The sequence below is a fragment of the Microcebus murinus genome, chromosome 13 (assembly GCF_040939455.1).
Source record: "Microcebus murinus isolate Inina chromosome 13, M.murinus_Inina_mat1.0, whole genome shotgun sequence".
Lineage (NCBI taxonomy): Eukaryota > Metazoa > Chordata > Mammalia > Primates > Cheirogaleidae > Microcebus > Microcebus murinus.
Genome location: NC_134116.1, coordinates 35,984,714 through 36,005,643, shown reverse-complemented (window position 1 = coordinate 36,005,643; position 20,930 = coordinate 35,984,714). Strand labels below are relative to the sequence as shown.

General features: G+C 36.5%; 1 protein-coding gene across 2 annotated transcripts in view; it reads left to right on the top strand.

Annotated features, from left to right (window-relative positions):
• SLAIN1 (SLAIN motif family member 1) overlaps positions 1–19,434 on the top strand; it is a 54,388-nt gene extending 34,954 nt beyond the window's left edge. The window contains exons 3-8 of one of the 2 annotated variants that reach the window (XM_020290296.2): positions 2,157–2,306; positions 3,454–3,603; positions 5,623–5,964; positions 12,040–12,195; positions 16,372–16,654; positions 18,350–19,434. In XM_020290296.2, coding sequence (XP_020145885.2) covers positions 2,157–2,306; positions 3,454–3,603; positions 5,623–5,964; positions 12,040–12,195; positions 16,372–16,654; positions 18,350–18,425 — 1,157 coding nt within the window. In that variant the 3' untranslated portion in view covers positions 18,426–19,434. The remainder of the gene's footprint in view (positions 1–2,156; positions 2,307–3,453; positions 3,604–5,622; positions 5,965–12,039; positions 12,196–16,371; positions 16,655–18,349) is intronic. The other variant, XM_012785739.3, reaches the window with a different exon arrangement.
• The last annotated feature ends 1,496 nt before the right edge of the window (positions 19,435–20,930 follow it).

The window sequence follows — 20,930 nt, the reverse complement described above, 5'->3', positions numbered from 1 at the left end:
TCCTCCGCTGCCACCTTGGGCATTAATGGAGCATTATTGTTTTGTTAGCTCGCCTCTGCAGTAATTCTCCTCCTCGCTCTTCTTAAAAGCTTCGATGCCAAAGAACAATGTTGAGCATTCTTTCTTGCAATAGACGCTAATTGTGTTCTTAGCTGGGATCTTGCTGTCATAGCCACAATAACTGTGTCATTGTGTGGGGAGGCTGGGTCACAGCAGTTATTGTGCAGAGTAATGAATGCTGTTTACTTGTAATGTGTCGTCGCCTGCATCTGTGGGTGAGAACACGCAGTTACTGTAATTTGCCTGGCGAGTGATCAAACTGGTATAAAATAACATCATCTGTGAAGCAAGTTAGCAGTCACAAAGAACGATTGACCTTTTTTTTTTTTAATATAGAATTTTTAATGAGAAACTTTGAATAATAGAGATTGAAGATGTGAGAACAGCCTACCCAGTGCTACTGTGTATTGCATTTTGTAGTTTATTTTGTAGTGTATTTGGGGGTCAAGTTTACCTGTGTAGACGTAAAGGAACGGGGGAGGGGAGTTGCCTATTTGTGCTCTGGCACAGATTGGGAAGAGCTGCTTAACCATGGTAAATTGCAGCTTGGACAAGTGACCGCGTGTCTGGCGTCAACTGGGAACCAGGCTTCGTGGCAGCATCCCTTCATGAAACGTGTGGATATCACTGCGAATGCAGCTTCCTTGCCCAGTTGTTCCACCTACATGTAGAAAAGATATTTTTCGTGTTAATTGTTGGAATGTGATGGTACTTAAGAATTCTTGCCGAAGTGAAAGGGAACATTTTGCTCTTTTAAGTAACCTTAATGGTGTTTTGCAAGGATCTTAAGAATCCCAGTTTTGGAACTGATTATTTTCTTGACTATCCTCCTCCCATAGTTTCTTCCTCTCCATCCCACTGCCCAGTTTTAAGCACTCTTTAGCTATTGGACTGCTCGTTAGCATTGCTTGTTAAAAGTTATCTGGTGAATGCATTATAAAGCACTCCTTTTCATACTTGTTTTTTTAGGTTTTGTCAAATTCCCTGCAAATATAAACTAAGTTATTGCTTAAAGGAGGTTTGATCTAATTTATATTTGTTATGTATTCCCTTCTGTTTCATACGTATCCAAATGATGGCTTTTCAGAAAAGTGGCTTTTGACTAACACAGTGATTTGTATCTCATGAAGGGAGAGTAAATGAGGTTTGGTGTTAGTTAAATTTTTGAGGTTTGGGGTCTTTTTTGACCCCAAGAATGTAGAGATGACAGGGGGTGGTAATTTTGGAGGGAAGAAGTACAATACAGTTAGGACAGGTGAGGTAATGTGAGAATTAGATCATCTGTTCATGGCAGGTACAGTTCCTTTTCCCCCTTATTTTAGTCTAATATCAAAATAGTATTAAAGTAATACGTATATTCCTGTCTTTAAAAGTTATATAGATAGTATGTATGTTCAATTAAGAAAAATTTAGAAAAGAAAAAAATTCAGTGATTGCCAGTAGTCTCTACACCTGCCATCCAAAATGGTCATCCTTATGTTTTGATGTAGAAATCCATCTGTTACTTTGTAGATCACTTTTCCATAAACCTTGTTTTGGACCCAAGGCCATTTGGAAACACAATAGTCGTTTTAAGTTTCTCCCATTATGCAAGAACAAGTTTCCATAAAAGATTTTTTTGATCAACATTTTCAGATATTAAATGCATTGAAAATTAATCTTACAAAAACCAGAATTGTGGATAGTTAATATTAAGAACATTTCCCATGATTTCTAAAGATTACAAGTTTGAGTTTATCTTTTGACACTAATCTTTTTTTTATATTATTATAAGACAGTAAATTCTTATTTAGAAACAGAAAATAGAAAACATTTCTGATGTAGAAATTGAAAGCACATTTTCATTTTTACATAGACATTTTGGCTTTAAAATAAGATTGGTTTACTTTTTTAATGGGTGTATACATAGGTCCCTAATTCATAAATTGCTTATTTTTACATATTTTTTCTTTAGATAAATGGAAGTCAGTTAAGACATTCTTATGAAAAATTACTGTCTTTTTTTTTTTTTTTTTTTAAATCTCTTCCCTTTCTCCTGACAAATCAACATCTGCTTCTGTATAGCTAACTGCTGCTATTTTCTGCTTCTATGACAGCTAGCCGATGGCGGAGTCTCTTCTCTTCAACTGCCTCACTGGCTTTTCCTTATAGTCCTGTTGCAAGACTCAGCCCCTATAGCAATGGCATTAATACTCCCAGCTTCTCTAAAACCTCAAATAAAGCAATACTAACACCTGAAAAAACAGGTAATGTTTCAGCTTCTTGACTAGCTGCTTGTTTTGTTATTCAGTCACTAAACACACCTTAAATATCCATCGTTCATTGACAAGCTTAAAGGAAATCGTATAATGGAGAGTTTGTGCTGCACACTTACTTTGGGTACAAGAAGACCTACCACTAATTTGAACTTTAACACCATTGACTGACTGACTGTTCTCAACTGGGTATTATCTTCCCTCTTTAGCAAAACATATGTGTGCAGTTATGTCTTTCTAAGTGTCTCATGTGCTCTTAAATTAAATGTCCAATACAAATTAGGTAGTTTTTATTATAACTCATAATTATATAAATTTATAAATTATAAACTTTATTATTAGTTTAATATTTTGTTTTTGAAATTTTTAATTTTTCTGGCAGCTTTTTTATTAAGCTAGGGCTAAGTAGAAAAAATAGTCATAGTGGTTTTTTGCGAGATAAGGGTCTCACTGTTTCTTATTTGTATCAGCACTGGTGTGATTCCATTCCTACAACTTTCTTCTATTTCTTCTTCTGTTCCTCTGTCTCAAGCCATTGCTTTTTTACTTTTATGGGTGGCTGTAAGTCTCCTGTGACTACTTGCTGGTCTAAATTATGAAGGTTTGGTATATGTTTCTGTCCCTTTTGTGTGTGGTACTTGTACCCATTTATAGCACTATTGCTTGTACCCTTTAAAGAATGGACCAGATTAAATTTCAGTTTTAAAACGTGTAATCAGTTTACTGCCAGAGAGAAGTATGTCTTCTTATTAATTAAAAGTATACCTGAATATGTATCCCTGTAATATGCCTTTAGATAGGTACTAACGCAGTGCAGACTTTGATAGTAGTGATTTTTTTATTGTGATCAAAAACATCTAACATGAAGTCTACCTCCTTAAAAATTTTGTAGTATATAGTACAAGTGATTTAATTGTGAAAATTGAATTTGAAAAAACAGTGAACATATGTTATTATATATAGGAATTATGAACACATGAAGATGTGCATATTGTCTGACCATCAACTGGTGATATGTTGGTCATTTTTTTTTGTGACATGAAAAGAGGAAAAAATTGCTAGCTTATATATGAATTATAAAGCATTATATCGATGTCAGTTCTTCAGACTAATAACTCACATTTCCTTTGTGTTTTAGGTTACACTTCCAGGGGCTCCCCTCTCAGTCCCCAGTCATCTATCGACAGTGAGCTGAGTACTTCAGAATTGGAGGACGATTCTATCTCCATGGGATATAAGTTACAGGACCTCACTGATGTTCAGATCATGGCTCGTCTGCAAGAAGAAAGTATGTCCTTCTTTTTAAACTAGAGAAGTGAGGCTTCCACTTGGAATATAAGGGAAGGGGGGAGGTTCAGACCTTTCTTCCCAGGTAATGAGCAAACAATTAGATTCTTTCTCTCACATCGTTATACTTGGTAGGTGGAGTAGTTCTGTTCTTCTCACACTGTCATGAGGTGTTAGGGGGTATACTCTGATCAAAATACATTGATATGGAGACATTGCTGGGATTGCCACTGTGGAAATGGGTTGGCAGTTTCCTAAAAAACTAAACATGCAACTTCCATTTGGCCCAGCAGACTGTACCTTTGGGCATTTGTCCCAGGACGTTGGAAATTTGTGTTCACACAGACACCTGTACATGAATGTTCTTAGCAGATTTATCTGTAACAGCCAAAAGCTGGAATTAGCTTAGATGTCCTTTAGTAGGTGAATGGTTAAACCAGCTACTCTGGTACATCCATACCACAGAGTCCTCAGCAATAACAAAGGAACAGAATACCAGCACATACAGTATCTTGCATGTGAAATCACTCAGAGTGAAAAAGGTGATTGCAAGCGAGTGCATGCGGTATACTTCCATTTATATAACACTTTAAGATGATACAATTTTAGAAGTTGAGGACAGATTAGTGGTGGTTGGGGTTTAAGAATAGGCATGGGGTCTCAGAGGAAACATGGTTACAGTTATAAAAGGGCATTTTTGTGGTGTTGCAACTGTTTAGTGTTTTGACTGTGATAGTGGATATGTGAACCTGTAGGTACTAAAATTGCATAGAAATTAACACACACACACTCTAAAACTGGGTAATCTGAATAAGATGGCTGGATTATATCACTGCTAATACCCTGATTGTCATATTATTCTATAATTTTGCAAAATATTACTGTTGGGGGAAACTGGGAAAAGTGTACCATATTATTTCTTAGCACAGTGTGTAAGCCAGGAGTATAAAAATTCAATTAAAATTCATTGATATGCTTCTCAGGGCAAATAATTATAGAAGGGTAGATAAGTGGAAATGGGACACTTTATCAGTGGTTCTGTAATAAAGTTACAACAGATAATCCCGGAGTGAGCTACTTCAAGGACATTAATGGTATCAGAGGCACTATAAGGTGCAGATCACAGAACTGGGCTAAGTTTGTTTTGGAGTTATCTTTTCAGGCCAAACATAAGTAGAAACAACCAAGTATCATTTAAGCATATAACAATTGCCTGCTTTCAGAATTATTCAAGGTTACTATGAAAAACATGGTAATGTCTGTACAGGATTTAATAAGATACATTTTGAGGGAAAAAGTGATTATTTTATATCATTTTTGAGTAACAGAAAATTTAAATTTTCTAAAAATGTATGGCTAAAAGATTGGATGTCAGTTTCAGAAGTAGTCAGAGATAGACCACTTTAAAAAAAATTGGGGTATTGGCAATAAGTTAAATAGCAAGAAACTTGCAGTTTGATTATTTTTAGATGGTTGCCATTTCAGATGACCTAAAACTATTGAAGTGTCAATGTGCTTTGAAAGAGATAATATTAGTAACGAAAAAGAACAAAAGAGAGATGACCTTGTTAGAAAATATTTGTACCTTGGGTTTTAAAGTTTCCTTTTGACTTTGAAATTTGTGAATGGGAGCAGACTGTCTTCTTACTGGGACAGACATTGGATGATTTTAATTGTTCTAACTCATAGCAGACAGTTCTCTTTCTAAATACTTCCTGATTTGAAAAGGGGTCATTTAAAGAAATTGATAGATATCGATGAGCTATATATAGCAGGTATATTTAAACTTTGCAATGCTTTTTGCAAAACACAATTGTCTAACGTTAGGTATCTGTTTAGTAGGTAAATGTGTTTGTTTTCTTGGGATTTGTTTTCTTGGGATTTAACAAACCAAGAACAAGATAATGAGTCTCTGTTTGAATAATTTGGCACAAATTTTTGTCCAATATTTGATTAATTATAATTTAATGTTAGCTAGAGTGAAATACCTCATAAGAATACGTCTGTTGTTATTTTACAGGTCTCAGGCAAGATTATGCTTCCACTTCAGCATCTGTGTCAAGACATAGTTCCAGTGTGTCCTTGAGTTCAGGAAAAAAAGGGACAAGTAGCGATCAAGAATATGACCGATACAGTCTGGAGGATGAAGAAGAGTTTGATCATTTGCCACCACCTCAGCCTCGTCTTCCAAGATGTTTACCTTTCCAAAGAGGAATCCCCCACTCACAGACTTTCTCCAGCATTCGGGAGTGTAGGAGGAGCCCCAGTTCCCAGTATTTTCCTTCAAATAATTACCAGCAGCAACAGTATTATTCTCCTCAAGCCCAAACTCCAGATCAGCAGCCAAATAGGACCAGTGGAGGTAGGTCGTGTGCCTCTTCGGTATTTGATGTGCTTTGTTCCTTCATAGGTGGTCAAGAAATGGTTCGAAGGTCAACATAAATAATCGGTAAATGTTTTCCAGATTCGTTAGGTTCATCTTCAAGACCTTATCAGTTTGGTCTAAGTTTATATCTGTAATTGACCAGCTTCTGATGGCAGGTCCCAGATTTATAGCTTCAAGAAAACCACCGTGAGGTAGCTGGCTCCGAAAGAGTTAACAGTGTGGACCATCTTTATGTTGTTGCTGGTATGGCTGCAGGGTTGTGCAGGTTAAGGAGTTCATGGTCGAGCCCCTGGAGTCTGAGGCTCTGAGTTGCATTGTTCTCAGCTTTGTGCAGCCATCAGTCCCTGACCGCCTGTTCGTAGCACAGTGAGGGTAAGCGTGGGTGATGACGCTTGGATGGACGCTGCTCGTGCACATGCAGATTGAGGGAAGTTTGAGATGCATCTTTCCCTCTGATTTCCTGACGGCTAGAATTAAGACCTATGTAGCAGTAGGAATGTGGAGGCTGATATTGGGCGTGGAAACAGGAGGTTGATGTGTCCTAATGTCAACATGGTGGGTTGGAGTATGTGTCATTCTCTGTCATATTTTTTCTATCTTCCTCTTCTTCATTTATCTTTCTCCCTCACTCCCAGGAGTCGGATTCACTGACTTCCAAGAACTATGGGGAAAGTAGTCATGTAATAGCCTGGTGTGTTTTTGTACTAAGGATTGGCCAGACCTTCACATACAAATTCCATATATTATGAAGAAACAAACTTCTTAAAAATAATTCATAGTTCTGTAGTTATACCTTTTTTTTTTTTTTTTTGAGACAGAGTCTCACTTTGTTGCCCAGGCTAGAGTGAGTGCCGTGGCGTCAGCCTAGCTCACAGCAACCTCAAACTCCTGTGCTCACACGATCCTCCTGCCTCAGCCTCCCGAGTAGCTGGGACTACAGGCACGTGCCACCATGCCTGGCTAATTTTTTATATATATATATCTATGTGTGTATATATATATATCGGCCAGTTAATTTCTTTCTATTTATAGTAGAGACAGGGTCTCGCTCTTGCTCAGGCTGGTTTTGAACTCCTGACCTCGAGCAATCCGCCTGCCTCGGCCTCCCAGAGTGCTAGGATTACAGGCGTGAACCACCATGCCCGGCCTACAGTTATAGCTTTTAATGATTATGTAGCATCATTTCTTAAAGCTTGGCCTAGAAGTGATCAAACGGTATTTAAAAATATCACTAGACCAGATACCAATTGTGTTAGTGATCCACCTATACCATGTTTTTAGTTTTTACCTTTTCTTCCTCTGTACTTGTATTATTCATGCTAATTAATAGATCATTTGAAAATATTTTAAATTTTATATTCATAATCTTCTACCATATTGAGATTTCAAGTTTAAGAGAGTGGCAGATAAAATGTCACAGTGACTAATATATTAAAGCTCAAAATACCAGAAAGACAGTATATCTCGTGTGCTTACTGGAAGTCATACCGTCATATTAAAATTGAGAGACGGGGCAACTAGAGTTGTTTCTCTAAAGGGATTTTTACTCAGGTGTTCATAGTCAAGTTGTCAAGCAGATGCTCGGTCTGCATCTTGATTAGTATTGTCGATGGGATCATTTTCCTCCACTGCACTGTTTGTCACACCTTAGAAAAGTGATACTCACTTTCATCCAACCCTGTTTTGAAAAGGGTTAGGTTTCCCTGAAACCGGTGCTTTGATAGGAAGGTGGAGATACACCACAGTTTAGGTTCCTTTGTGGCAGTTTTATTTTTCTTAAAAGGTCTGGTTTCCATAACACAAATAAAAATGGAATACAGAGGCAATTTTCTGGGTACCACACCTGACTAATCAGTGGCTGAGAGCATACGCATGAAGTGCAGTAGACCTCGAGTGCCAGTCCTATCTGCCCACTTCCTTGAGGGGTTTCTTGAGTCTCTAAGCTTCGGTTTCCCTAACTATAAATTGTGGACAAGATATTATCTTAGTAAACTTAGGTATAATTCCACAGCAAACCATCTGGCACATATTCCTTCAACCTAAATTATGCTATAAAGAGTAAATGCAATAATCAGTGTTACATTGCCAGGAGCTTGGAGTGGATGCGTTGAATAAAGGTGGTCTCCCTCGACTCTTTTTCTAAACTTTTGTGAATGTGTGGCTCAGATGTCTTGAGCCTGCATTTGTTACCATAGAATATTATTTGGACAAAATTGTGAAATAAGAATGGTAACTTTGAATGTAATCTATCAAATATTTTTTCTAAATTATCAAAATAATATAGATAGGAGAAAATAACTATTAAATAATTGAGTCTATTTAAAAATAACTAAAAGTAAATGAATATTTACTAGAAATGTATATTTACAGCTTCCATAGCTTCTATATAGTCTAAATTCAAAGAGATGGCTCATAAAAGTTCTTGGAATATTTTCTGGGACTCATAGAATTAAAAGAATATTTGGAATAACATGTTAGAGATCAAAAATGACTAAACCTTGCAGAATCTTTACCAACTTTTTTGTTATTTTTAGGGTTCGGGGGTTATCTGTGGCATCATGTGTAGTCACTGTTAGCATGAGGACCTCCTCTGGCCCTGGTATTGACTGCAAGGCTATTAGTAGGTCCCGCTGTTGGGTGGGTAACTGAGAATCTCCTTTATTCCTAAAGATTCCTGAATCTTTTGTTCCATGGAGTGGTGAGCCTTGCTGTCTCTATAACATGAACAAACTCATTGGAATTCTTTCCTTGGTATATCCTCCAGTTTCCTGCTGCATCTAAGTCCTTGAATATTGACTTGCTGATTTCTTGTGAAGACAGTAAATAAAGCATGAGTTTTGGTTCCTTGAACTTTAAAGTATATGTGGTTATTAAGACGTTCCAAATTGTTTGACAGGCAAGTGTGCCTCATTTCCAGATGGTCTGACACAAGTTGGAGATCACAGCTTAGCTCCCAGAGAAATGGTGTCCTAAATATTTACACTTGGAAGACTTTGTTTTTAAGAACATATATTTCAAAATTAAAGCTTGAAAAACTGATTTGGTGCTTACACACGGTAAAGATTGGTTTTAAAGAGTGATGGATCTAGATTAATGGGAATTAGAGACATAACAACCAAGTGTAGTACATGAATCTTGATTGGATTGTGTTTAGGAGGAAAGATATTCTTGAGATGTTTGGACAATTTTGTGTATGGATTATGATGTTATTGTTAATTTGTTTATATATGATGACAGTATTGTGATTCTGTAGAACTTTCTCATGCTTAGGAGGTCCGTGTGCATTTATGGTTAAAGTGTCAAGATGTCTGCAGCTATACTGTTTAGTAAAGGCAAACAAATGTATATATGGAGATGAATCAAATATGGCAAAATAGAAACAACCAGTATATCTAGGTGGAAAACATACATGTGTTTATGATATAATTTTTCAACATTTCTCTATATGAAAACTGTTATAGTAAATAGAAATTTAAAAAAGAAACCTAGAAACTCAATTAATTTTCTAAATAACAGCATATTATTTCCCTCTACCTCCTTGCTACTTAAAAAATATATAGTGAAAATAATTTGGCCTCATACTGGTAGAGGCTCACATTTTCACACCAATTTTTGTGATGTTCAAAAGATCTAGATGTAGACTTCAAGACTTTGTCCCTTCTCTTTTTAATTTCTCACTTCTACAAACTCTCTGCTAACACACAGTATTTGCTGAATATGTTAAGTGCCTGGTGAGTGGGGCTAGGAACTTTAATAGGAATTTGGGGAAACAAGACATGAGATTGTTAAAAATAGACCTGAAGGAGATAATGAGGAAAAGAGTCAAGAAATCTAACAGTCAGTGGCAGTATTTGAGCATTATTACTCTAGAAATCTGCACAGAAGGTAAGGAAATGTATGACTGGTAGATACCTCAAGCAGGAGGTATATAGAAAGGCTTCTCTAAGGAAGTAATAATTGTTACAATTCTTAAAATATTAGTAAGAGTTATTCAGGTGAGTAAAATACTCTTTTCCAATTTTCTATCCCAGTGTTCTCTACAATTTCTTATGCTTTTTTATTATGTAAATATACTTATATTTAATTTTCTTCTTCCTAGACCACCCCAAGGAGGCAGAAATTACTAGACAGGGCTACAGTTAATGGGTATAAGTTATGTAGAAGGAGCAGGGTGTGAGGGGGGCGAAGAGATGAGTTTGATTTTGTTCTTGAATGCGTTTTGGATTAATGTTCAAATATACCATTTGTTTTCTGATTTAGCTTGAAAGAAAATGACCACAAGCTCTAATGTTCTGATGTGTGCATTTTAGTGTGTTAGGGTATATATAAATAAAGATAAAAATATCTTGTAGAGTTGGGGGGCAGTGAAAAAATCTTAGCTATTATAATGGGTTGTGATCTTCCAAAGTGTTCCCCTACCTTTCAAAGTGTTAATAATATTTAATTTCTTTCATCTGGGAGAAATTACATTTTAAATTCAATTTAAATTTATTTTAGATTTTCTCCTTAGGCTCAATAACGGGGAAAATAAAACACTGAGAAACACTAGTCTAGACACTAAACTCAATGGGAATGGGAATGGTATTTGTCTAATAAATAAATATCCCCATCTCAGAGTGCCTGGCATTTTGTATATACACAATAAATAATTTATTCCCTTGTTCATTCGAGTTCCTTCCACAAAGTGGGCCAGGGTGTCCAGGCGGAGGGTGCAGGCTTGTAGGTGGTAGAAGACTCCCCTGTGGTTGGAGAGGCCAGGGTGGGTGTAGCAGGAGGCACCTGTTGTGCCTTGATGTCCTTATCTGGGCCATCCATGTGCAGGCGCTTGGCTTTCACATGACAAGTGGGAGAGGCATTGGAACCGGAAGAGTTTCAGCAAGGGGGTGACTGCATGTGTGCTGGTGCTCTGAGGAGAGTGGGACTGGCTGTATGGGAGATGGATTAGAGGAACAAGGCAGGGTGTGTGGAGACCAACTACGAGAATTTTGTGAAAAGGTAGGTGATAAATACTGAGGGCTGAACTAGGTGGTAGTGGAAGATGCACTAAATATTCATGAGGCAGAATTAAATATTCATGAGGCAGAATACACAGACTCTATAGGACTTGGAGTCTAGGGTGAAAGGGGAAGGTGAATCTTTGGAGAATCCCAGACTTCAGGATTATGGGACTTGTTGGACAGCGCTACAGTTTATGGATCTAAGTAACAAAGGAGAACAGGGTGTGAAGGGGAGAAAGAAATGAATGCAGTTTTGTACTTGAATGGGCTTTGGCTTAGTATTTAAATATATCCTTTGTTTTCTCAGCTTGGGTGACCTGACATATGTACTTTAGTTTTTGTGTGTGTGTGTGGGGGGGTGTATTAAGAAACAGTCTTGTAGGTTGTCTTTTGCAGCGGATTTAAAAATCTCAGCAATGTTGAGATCTGTGTATGACTGTCTGCTGCCTCCTGGTGGCAGAAGATGTACTTAGCAAGGAGAAAGAAATTGAAGTATTTTCTTGGTCTTCTCCAAATCTCCAAACATTTGTTGGCATACTCATGAAAGTTAAAAATTTCCAGAAGTTGGAGTGGTCATGTTGATATGATGAATAAATATGTTAAGACATCTCAAGTTGGAATTTTGTTACTTTGTTTCATTTTGATAGGTTAGCAAAAGATTCAGTAAGTGTTGGTTTTGACTCTTATAGTTTTAAAAAATAAACATATAACTTAATTTGTAGTGTTTTTTGGTAAATTAAATGGCTTAAGATGATTTTATACTCTTATTTAATATAGTTTTATCTACTTATTGCATAGGAACAAAGATAATTGATTAGCTGATCCCTGTTTCTTTATATAGAATACTTGTTTTAACAGTTTTGGTGGAACCTTCTGGTTAGAGAGTGTGTTTTCCTATATAGCAGGTTAATTCTCTCATAGTTTGATCATAAGAACGTGATAATTCCTATTTATCATTTACTTTTGAAAGCTAGTGTTTTAATTGGCACAACATTTTTTATTTTTAAATAAAATTAGTAAAAAAAAAATTTAGTAAAATTCTTTTCTTTTTCAGATAAGCTCCGAAGAAGTATGCCTAATCTCGCCCGGATGCCAAGTACAACCACCGTTAGTAGCAACGTTAGTTCTCCAGTCACCGTGCGAAACAGTCAGAGTTTTGACTCAAGCTTGCATGGAGCTGGAAATGGAATTTCAAGAATACAATCTTGTAGTAAGTATAAAAAATTTTAATTTTTTGTAATTTTTAATTAGTTGTAACACCTATTAAGAAAATATTACTGTTTCATTTCCTCCCTTTTTTTTAACTTGAAAGCACACTAAAGGAAACTTTTCTCCTTGTCTTGTATCTTTTTGTTTTGTATTTCACCATTACAGTTGAGTAGTATTTTCACCAGTGCTTATGTTACCAATTAAATAGTAAATTGTATGTAGTCCTTTATATTCAAGGATAGTAGAAGTACTAAGTGGTGATTGCTTTATCCAGTCATCATAGAAGAACCTTTTGCCTTTACAGATTCTCCTCTTTCTAGTGGTCTGATACCTTTACTCTGAAGAAGCATGCTTAATTCTGTCTGTTACTTTGGTCTTATCTTTCACCAGTCCATGGCATTTCTTTTCCCCCAAATGAAGTTACGTTTTAGTGTGTCTAATATAGCTTTTATCTGCTCCATTTCAGCTTACCCCACAATCTTGCTCACTTTTTATACATTTCATCTAGCAGTGAGCAATGTAGTGAGTGTTAGACCCAGTGCTGTGTCTTCACCTTCTGCAGGGATGTGATAATTCCAGATTTTCTCCCTCATTTCTACTCACACTGCCAAGATGGGTTGTTGGGGTGAAGTCTTACCCTGACCCCCCCTGCGAGAAAGGCACAAGGTCATAGTGGCAGTACATGTAGATGTGCCCAAACTTGGGAGACCCGAAGTGTTTTCAGCCTGTATTGGCCAAGAGTCAACAACCAGATGTCTGCATCTGTATCCAGAAGGGTTTGTAGTCCTTCTCCCTCAAGCCCAGTTTTGGGTTTCAAATGGTATTTCCCCAACATGCGATGGTTTTTCTTTTATGTCTTAGTTCCTAACAACCAAATGACAGCTTTGACTCTGTGCAAGGGACTGTGCCAATTAGTTTATATTCATTATCTTATTTAGCCCTACCAACAACTCTGTGATTGTCATTCCCATTTTGTGGACAAGGAGACGGTTTTAGATAGGTTAAGTCACGGTTTGCCCAAGGCTATGCAGGTGGAAGAGCAGAGCGCAGAAGAGCAGGTTTGCTAGATGCAAACCGAGCTCTGGCTTTCTTTCAACTACTGTGATATTCTGACTCCACATGCCGCTATTCTCCGCCTGCATTTTTCTGTCTCCTCTTTCATCCAGTTTATTCCTGCTGACCTTTATAATACAGTATGAATACCATGCCCTTTGAAAGTCTCCATGGCTTTATTGATGACCCTAACACTCCCCCAAACATCCCCACAGCAAGGCTAGAATAGATTAGATTTTTGGTGCTTACCTCTGTTATTTAATGTGTCAGGTTCTACTGTTAATATAATTTATCTTCCTTCGTAGGTTATATGCTGACCGTAGGCGTGGATCATAGCTTATTTGATTTTCTGTTCCCAGCATCTGGCATGTTGCCTGAACATAATGAACTTTCAGTGAATGCTTGAATGAATGAATGAATGAATGAATGCCATATGGTTCTATCTGAAGGCTTGACCTGTCAAATATTTGAATTAATGACTTGTGTAAAGACACAGAGGCAACCTGTGAAGTTTGCTAATGGCGTGAAACTGAGAGGATGACTATCTGATTTTATATCAGGAAGTTAGAACAATGGGCCAAGTATATGATGAGGACATTTAACTGAGAGAAATTCTATATTTGAGTTACAAAACTCATTAGTGTAAGTGTGGGATGGGAGAAATATGGTTTTGACAATAGCAGATGTGGCAATGATTAGGAATTTACTCCACCTCAGTGTGTTAACAGCCAGAATGAAATAGACTGCACACTACAAAGAATGTTCGGCTTTGATTGAAGTGCCCAATGGCCAAATCGGGGACAATTCAAGCTACTGAATAAATAATTATAGGGATGGATTATAAATGATAGAATAAAATAAATATCTATGGGTCTATTCTTAATTGAATACACAAATGAATGCAGAGGAGGGGAAATTTATTGTAGAAGAATTCAAATTAATAAATGTAAAAGAAATGAAAATAAAATCGTTTTAACTCAAGCATATTGAGAGAGTGTCAATGTGTTATATGAGGTCAGTCATCATATTTTGTTTTAAAATCTTAGGATTCTGCTTTCATTTCTTTTTATTTCTGAGCATTCTAAGCTGCTGTTCTTTATACATTCTGAATTTATATCATGAAGGTTCCTAGTTCTGGACCATTTTACTTTCTGGAAAGAACAAGGTAGACAGAGAAAGTTGGAAAGGTGGCAAGGTATAGAGGGAGGAAAATGGTTGTCTCTGTATTCCCATAGAGCATTTTACTCTTATGACATTTATTGCCATGTAGATATTAATAATCTACCCATCTATGAATGCTGGTCTCAATTCTCTTAGGTTTTGAGCTCTTTGAGGGTAGATTTTAGGTTGACCTATGTATATCTGATATTTTCAGGTCAAAATTATGAAATACCAATAATTTTAATAGTCATTTTTACTATATCCTACTCATCTTTATATCTATCACAGACCCTAGATTAATGCCTAATTAAAAAAAGACATGTTTAATGCAGAACTGTTAAAAAATAAAAAAGACCTAGGTTTAGGTTTTAATTATAAACTCTTGGGCAAGTTATGTATTTTTTCTGATTCTTTTCTCACTTGTAAAATTAGAATTATGCCTATTGATTTTAAGATATTAGTTCATCAACTGTAACAAGTCTACTGCACTAATGCAAGTTAATGGTAGGGAAAATTAGAGAGGCATGGAGGGTGAGCAGTTTTATGGAAATTCTCTGTACTTCCCGTTCAATTATTCTGTAAACCTAAAACTGCTTTTAAAAAAGTATTAATTAAAAACCTTCAATATATATATAGTTTCTTTTATAGTCTACAGTTTCTTTTATCTGTTTTTTTTTTTTTAAATTAAGGGTGGTTATTTATGTTGTGTGTAGGAAAGATAATAGGGCTGATAGAACTCAGTTTCTGAATAACTATTCTGTAATTTCATGTCAAATGAAATTGAAATTTCATTGAATGAATCTGTAGATCAATTTGGGAGAATCTTAATAAGCCTTCTTATCCATTAATGTGGAATAGTGCTTCATTGATTAGGTCTTTAACGTCACTCAGCAATGTTTTATAGCTTTCTAATTTGGAGGTTTTATATCTCTATACTTAAATTTGTTCTTAGGGATTTGATTTTTTATGTTTTTACAAATAGTGTTTTTTTCATATTTTAGGTTCTGCTAGTTTACTGGCATTTATAATACAATTGATGTTTAAAATTTTGATATTGTATCCAATGACTTTACTAAATTTATCTGAATGTAGAATTTGAAATATATACAACAGAATGAGTGCATATGATCACCAAAACATATTCAAGAATGTTCATAAAACCCAGACTTGAAATAATCTAGCTTTTCATCATCAGAGGGACAGATCACTGCATTCATGTAATGGAATAGTCACTGTACAGTAATACAGCAACACGGATGAATCTCACAGGCCATAACGTCGAGTGAAAGAAGCCAAATACAAAAAGGAACATACTATATAATTCTGTTTCTGTGAAGCTCAAGATAGGAATAACCAGTCCATAGTGATAAAAGTGGGGGTAACAGTTACCTTTGGAGGAGTTTGGAATGGGCATGACAGAGCCTTGTAAGGTGCTGGTGAAGTTTAACATCTTGATATGGGGAGCAGTTACATGAGTGTGTTCATTTTGAAAATTCATTGAGCTATAGACTCAAGACTTATGTGCTATATGTATATTATGCTTCAAAAGAAATTGAGCCATATGTATATATTGAGGGTTTTTTTAATTAATACTTTTTCATGAAACTATCCCCAGAGCAACCATCAAGAAATCGTAATGTCTTCAAAGCAAGCAAGAAAGAATTTGTCTTATAAGAACACAGAGAGTATCAAATTTGCTAAAAGGAAGGGAGGCTGTGCTTAGAACTGGCTTCTGATTATAGTTAGTTACCCCAAAATGTTGCTCACTGATAGACTAAGACACTCTTGTCAAGGATTAGAATTTTCCTCTATGAAATGCTGTCTGGAACCTGTATTTCCCTTACTGCTTCCTGTGCATATTGTACTCTTAGACAATGTAGGGTCTTCTGAATATAACATGTCACATTCCCTAAGTTGCATTGCAGTAGAAGTTTCCTCACATGAATGTCATGTTCTCTTCTAGTTCCTTCACCAGGACAGCTGCAACACAGAGTCCACAGCGTGGGACATTTCCCAGTGTCTGTCCGACAGCCTCTCAAAGCCACAGCCTACGTGAGTCCAACCGTTCAAGGCAGCAGTAACATGCCTTTATCCAACGGCTTACAGTTATATTCCAACACAGGAATCCCCACACCAAACAAAGCTGCAGCTTCTGGGATAATGGGTCGCAGTGCACTTCCAAGACCTTCATTGGCAATAAATGGGAGTAACCTGCCTCGTAGCAAAATTGCACAACCTGTTAGAAGGTAAGAATCTTTGTTTGCATAACTTCATTTGCAGTTTGAAACTAGAAACTGTTTCCAGAACCCTCCTGACTTTTGCCTTGGCTCAGTTGAACCTAAATAGGCCCCTACCCTTTATGGCCTGGCTTGTGTCCCTCTCTTTGTAAAGTGATGGGTGTCCCTGTATGGTCGGGTCCCCTTTTCTGTGATCTCATCTTCTTCCCTTACTCCACCATCACTTCACTCCTGATGCACTGTTTGCTTTTGCCAGGTAAGCTCCATCTCCAGAGCTTTTGTAGTTTTCTGCCCCGAGATTATTTGCGTGTTCCCTGCCTCCTTCAGGCCTTTGCTCAGATGACAGCTTTATCTGAAGCGTAAGCCCCATGGGGGTGGATGTATTTGATTCTTTGGTTCACGGCTCTATATTACTGGTGCCAAGAATTATGCCTATTGCAGGGTAGGTTCTCAAATATTTGCTGAATCAGTCACTTTTTATCAAAATGTAGAAAAACGTGTTAGGCACATGTGCACATGCACACCCTTCCCCCAAACTCATGGTTTGAAAAGGATCTTAGTGATACTCAGTGGGGGCTTTATCCGCTTATGTTTGTCAATTCGGTATGGTCCAGGTAGAGTTTTTTCTTACCTTCAGAATTCCAGATCACTTGCAGAGGACATTTTAGATCAGCTTATTTATGGTCATGGTGTCCTCTTCTAGAACTGGATATCCTAAAGTGTTTTATAGTAAAAAACAAAAGCTATGATATTGGGTTGCAGAGAGATTGGAAGATGAGGAAAAGGAGAGAATAAATAAAAGTCTTTTAAGAAATTAGGATATGAAGGAAGAGGGGGAGGGAACCATAGTAAAAGTTTGAAAGGGATGTAGGAAGAAGTAGTTTTTTTCTCTATGCATTTATGTATGTGTAAATAGTTTTGGTTTTTGTTTTTGATTAAAGTTAGTAATAGGTGTTCAGATCAAAAACAAATTTTTAAAACTATTGAAAAATGAAAAAGTAAATGCTGACCCATAATCCTACTACCCAGATAGAAATCATTTTGCTACATGTTTGTTTAGTAAATTCTGGCTTATTCTGCTTAGTAAATGCAGAGCTATGTTGTCATGCTCATGCTGAATAGAATCACATTATTTGACGCATATAGGTTATTGTAGACCATCCATTTATCCCTGGATATGTGTCTCCAAACTAAACTCCTGGAAAAGTGGTCACTGCCAGAATATATGAGAGGGTCTGTTTTCCCAAACTAAAGCAAACACTGGGTATTACTGTTCTTTTTAAATACTTTGCCAATATGACAGGCACATTTTCAATTACTAGTAAGGTTGAAAACTTTCTTCATGTTTATTTGCTGTTTGTATTCAGTGACCATTTTTGTTTTTAGGTTATTTTCCTATTGAGGAGTTTCTTATTCTTTCTGATTTTAAAACACTTTTAATACACTAAGGATACTGGTCATTTTTATTTATGTTGCAAATTTGCTTGTGCACATACAACACCCATGGCATTGTGCTGTGAGCTGGGGCCTCATCAGGTGAGCCTGCTATGAAGGCCCACAGGTGTGAACCTAAGCTACGCTTTGGATAGTGCCGATAGCTTTTCATTACTGGAGTTGAAGGAGCATCGATGGGAGAGTAGATCAAAGTAAGTGATGCAACTCATGGGATTATTAACAGTCTTTCTTTTTCTCGTCCCTTTATAGTTTCCTCCAGCCTCCAAAGCCTCTGTCTTCACTCAGCACTCTGAGGGATGGAAATTGGAGAGATGGTTGCTACTGATGCAGTTTTATATGCCCCTTGAAGAATGGGAAAGAAGTGAAACATGAGGGTTGTGTTACCTAGCTGGCTGGGTAACAGCGGACGTTGGGATATTCTTTCCCTTTTGCATTTTAATATATTTACTGCATTGTTTTTCAATGGACCAGTCACCAGAGACTAATGATTGCACTTAAATATTTGCCTGAGATACTGCAACATTCTCAAATCCACGGTTGCAGTATTGTGACGCTTAGATCTAGGAAGTTTTTGTAGGACTGCTCTGTACCCGAATACTTTTTGAGAGAATTGAGATGTATCAATAATGCTTTGCCATATGAGTTTTTTAAAGTAACTTGTTCAATTTACTTACGTGTTCTAAGCATCTTTCCATTACATGTTCTGTATTTTAATACATTGCATATTTACAACTAGGTTCTATAATGTATGCATTGAAATTTACTTTTTTATAGTTTACAGGAATTTTATTTTTTGTGCCTATTTCTTTTTACACCTATGTGAACCACTATGGAACAACTTAAATTTTGTGCCATAAAAATATTTTTGTGGTAAGGTACTATTTTTTTAGCTCTAGGGATATATCCGCAAAAATACATCATACAATTTGAGAGACATAACTTTGTGTTGAAGGAGCACAACATAATCTGAAGCATTGCAAGGAGATAGCCAGACAGCAGAGTTAAATGGTCTTGTCTTTTTCATTGTTAATTTATTGTCATACATGGGTTTCATATTTATAACGGCACCACAAGCTCATTGCACTTAATACCTGCAATGTTTGCTACTGTACCACAATTGATTTTCAATACTTTATTACAAAGGATGAAACTGTAATGTTTTATTAACAATGCTTCTGGAAATGAATGCATTTTAAAGCAAATAAATCTTTTTGATAGACCTTTTACAAAATCCATTTGCACTAATGAATGCTTTCTTATGGCATATGACTTAATATTTGTTACTGTGTACACTGCTGTTTTGGAATGTTCAGAAATAAAGACTCTATTTCAGCAATATCAGGTCATGCATGAGTGTGCAGCATAAACAGCACGAATACATATATATATATATTTCACTACAATTGTGAAAATAGTTACTGTTGCTATATTCTTATACAGGGCATTTATACCTTAAGCAGGTAGACTTAGAATACTCACATTGTAAAAATTATTTTTCTTTTCTCAGATGCTTCTGATAAGAAATATGAGGTTTTAGTTTTACAGTGAGGTGTAGGTCTCATTTAGAAAGGCCAGTAGAACTTAAGCAGCCTGTTGCTCAGAAACACATTTATGGATAAAAACTGTCAGTGGAGATTTTAATATTTTATGGGAGTTGAATTTGAAATACTTTGTCAGTATCAGCAAAATAGTAAAGTACTATCATTTTTATACATTATATTTGATATATGTTGGAAAACTTTACTTGAAGCTACTATGGAAAATTTAGGCCGAGGTTTTTGTTAGGTTTTAAAGCAGAGTTCTATCTGTGGTCATTAATAGGTTTTTATTTTTTTTTTTAAAGTGTGCCTTTGTATATGATTCTATCTAGAACTAAAAGGACTGGTTTTTAGACAATGTGCACCTCAAATGCAATGTGACCTAGAGGAGGTCAGATATGAATGGGGAAGTAATATTTATGGAGCCACTGCAGTGACAACTGTGTAAGATATTTTGTATACATTTGTCTAATTTAGTTTTAACAATCACCTACTGTTATCATCACTTTAAAGATGAAGACATTGAGTCCCGGAGTGATGACATTGGCGTTGGGTAAACATTTAGCTAATAGTGAAGCCAATGTTAGAATCCAGATTCATCTGACAAAGTCTATTTTTCCTCTCTACTATACTCTCCTCCTATGAACATGTGTAGTTCATATATTTTTAAAGAATCAGTTTATATTCTGCAGAGGAAATTAAAAAGATTCAACTCAGTATCAGTCCAAATATTTGAATTATATTGAAAAAAGTCTTCCCCTTGTGATAAAAAACAAAGATCCCTTCCTCTTGGATTTTGCATTCTTGTAGGGGAGAGAGTGTAAACCATAGGTAAGTAAATCGTAGCATTTAAGTAATAAATCCTATGGGAACAAAGAAAGGAGACCAAGGTAAGGTGGATTGAGAGCAAATATAGATGGGGAGAGATCACAATATGCTTAAGGTGCTGATGTTTGAGCAAAGACTTGAAAATGGAGAGTTAATCTGGAAGGTATTTCACAGCCTTTTTCACCTGGAGTTCTATTTGTGTTCAATACTATTTTCAGTTCTCCCTGGGATGGTATAGAGCTATTATTCTAGATGCATAGGAGAGCATTTAATATATTATGGACATTACTAGGGCAGTGTTTCTCAAAGTGTGGTTCCTATACCAGTAGCGGCAGCAGTGTCTGTTGGGAACTTGTTATAAATGCATGTTCTCAAGCCCCACCCCAGACCTACTGAATCAGCCCTCTGGGTGGTGGGTGGAGTCCCCTCTGAGAGAGGCGGGTGGAGGGCTGGGAATAGCCTGT